At 41.1% G+C, this 1,881-nt stretch overlaps 1 protein-coding gene across 1 annotated transcript in view; it reads right to left on the bottom strand.

The window, feature by feature from the left end:
- Positions 1-350: 350 nt before the first annotated feature.
- LOC106537386 (long-chain fatty acid transport protein 1) overlaps positions 351-1,881 on the bottom strand; it is a gene marked incomplete at its 3' end in the record, with an annotated part of 6,025 nt that continues 4,494 nt past the window's right edge. Inside the window, 5 exon segments of the mRNA XM_014034769.1 lie at positions 351-489; positions 565-691; positions 767-976; positions 1,130-1,239; positions 1,572-1,605. Coding sequence (XP_013890223.1) covers positions 351-489; positions 565-691; positions 767-976; positions 1,130-1,239; positions 1,572-1,605 — 620 coding nt within the window.

The raw sequence follows: 1,881 nt of genomic DNA, 5'->3' as shown, positions 1-1,881 counted from the left end.
CAATCTGCACAACTTGACATGAATGAATCCAGTTTTATAGGAATTGTAGTTTTGAAATACAAACCAATATCTGCTGTGTTTTCTTTTCTTTTTGCAACCAAAATATCTTGGGGGAAGAAATACTATTATAAAATGTATCATCTAATATCTATTGTTTTTACGTCTCATAGGGGGCCGAAGCCTGTCTGCTCATGAACCAGAGTGAAGGGAAACACGAGAGACATTTTCAAAATCACTTCAAGCGTAAGCGTTAGGAATGTGTTTTCTTGCGTTCTTCCAATGACAACACAGCCAAACCCAGACATGAGATTATCATTTTTCTAGCTGACAAAGAAACAAAACAAAACATGCCTGAGACGTAAGCTGAGTCTCCCTGCTGGAAAATGCTGTGAGCAATCTTCTGACTGGTTGAGTCCTGATCAATGTAGCCGTCAAACCTCCTGAGTGGATCAGTGTCGATGATTCGTCCCACTATCATCCCTGGCTCCCCTGCAGAGGCACAAACAGACGATATTATGTGTCAGCACCGCATGTTTATCCTGGCTCTTATGTGTGTGATATTACCAGGCTGACAGGGGATGCAGAGTCCCTGAGAATCCCTGAGAAGCTCTTTATGATCATCTTTCACCCTGACAAGTCGGATGGGGTAAAAGTTAGGCAGGATGCGGCTACTGAAGCCACACGCTCCCACCTAAATGTGAACACATGCACCATGAAACGATATGTTTAGAACTGAGAGTTTTCAGTCATTTTCATATGAACTTACCTTTCCGTCTATGTTTATCAGGCTGCAGTTGCATTCAGTTGCTCCATAAAATTCTCCTACTTTTTGGATTCTGAATCTTTGAACAAACTTTTCCCACACAGAGGGACGGAGGCCATTACCAACAGCTACTCTGACCTGATGCTGCGCCTCAGATGGACAGACAGGCTGTGCCAGCAGGTAACGACAGATCTCACCAATATACTGAATCACCTGGGTAGTCACATAGAAAGAGGCACAAATACACACTAAGCCTGTATGATTTGTTTACAGAACTACAAAAGTATACAAACTATAACTACAAACTATAAAAGGAAAACAGTAGGACTTGCTGCAGAAACACTTAAAGTAACAGGAGGAACTCACAGTGCAGTTGTGTTTGACGCAATCGTCCCAGAAACGACTGGCTGAAAATTTCCTCCTGAGTACAACAGTCAAACCAAAGAGCAAACACTGCCCTACACCCATGATGGTGCCTGCCAACATAAAGATTCATTCATTTCAAGACGTTTTTTGTAAAAATTTATTGTCTTAAACTATGTTTACAAAAAGCCTTAATATCCTGTATAGAATTCATATAACCTGAGTTATGTATAGCCAGAGTTTTAGACTAATATCTTCTTTTAATGAGAAGAGACTTAGTCAAACATAGTGTCATCTCACAAGTGCCAAACTCCGGGCCTGCAGGCCAAATGTGGCCTGCCAAAGCATTTTCTGTGGCCCACAAGTGCTTCAAAGATGTATTAATGTTTTAAAGCCACTATTGACCATAAACTGTGTCTCTCATAATGCATGTTGGTTGTTTTACCTGTGAAGTGATAGCATCCCAACACTAGGTGGCGCTGCACAGGTTTCAAAAGTAACCTTTGAAATTCGCTGTGAAAAATCATTTAGTTGCTTATTTGCCAGCACTTTTTGCTGCGGCCCAGGTGCACTGGAATTTCCCATTTACAAGTAGTAAATTTAAACTGGAATGCCCCTCCAGTGGGAATTCTCTGTCAGAAAGTGGGAGAGTTCAGAATTCAAGATGGCAGCTACTCACCACAACTCATCAGTGAGTAAAACTCTCTAGTTTTACTTTTAATAGCGTTTCACATTTACTTAGTCCTATATGGAGT

The sequence above is a fragment of the Austrofundulus limnaeus genome, unplaced genomic scaffold (genome assembly GCF_001266775.1).
Source record: "Austrofundulus limnaeus strain Quisiro unplaced genomic scaffold, Austrofundulus_limnaeus-1.0 Scaffold2287, whole genome shotgun sequence".
In the NCBI taxonomy this organism is placed as follows: domain Eukaryota; kingdom Metazoa; phylum Chordata; class Actinopteri; order Cyprinodontiformes; family Rivulidae; genus Austrofundulus; species Austrofundulus limnaeus.
The sequence above is the reverse complement of the archived record's forward strand: the minus strand, read 5'-3'. Positions and strand labels throughout refer to the sequence as shown.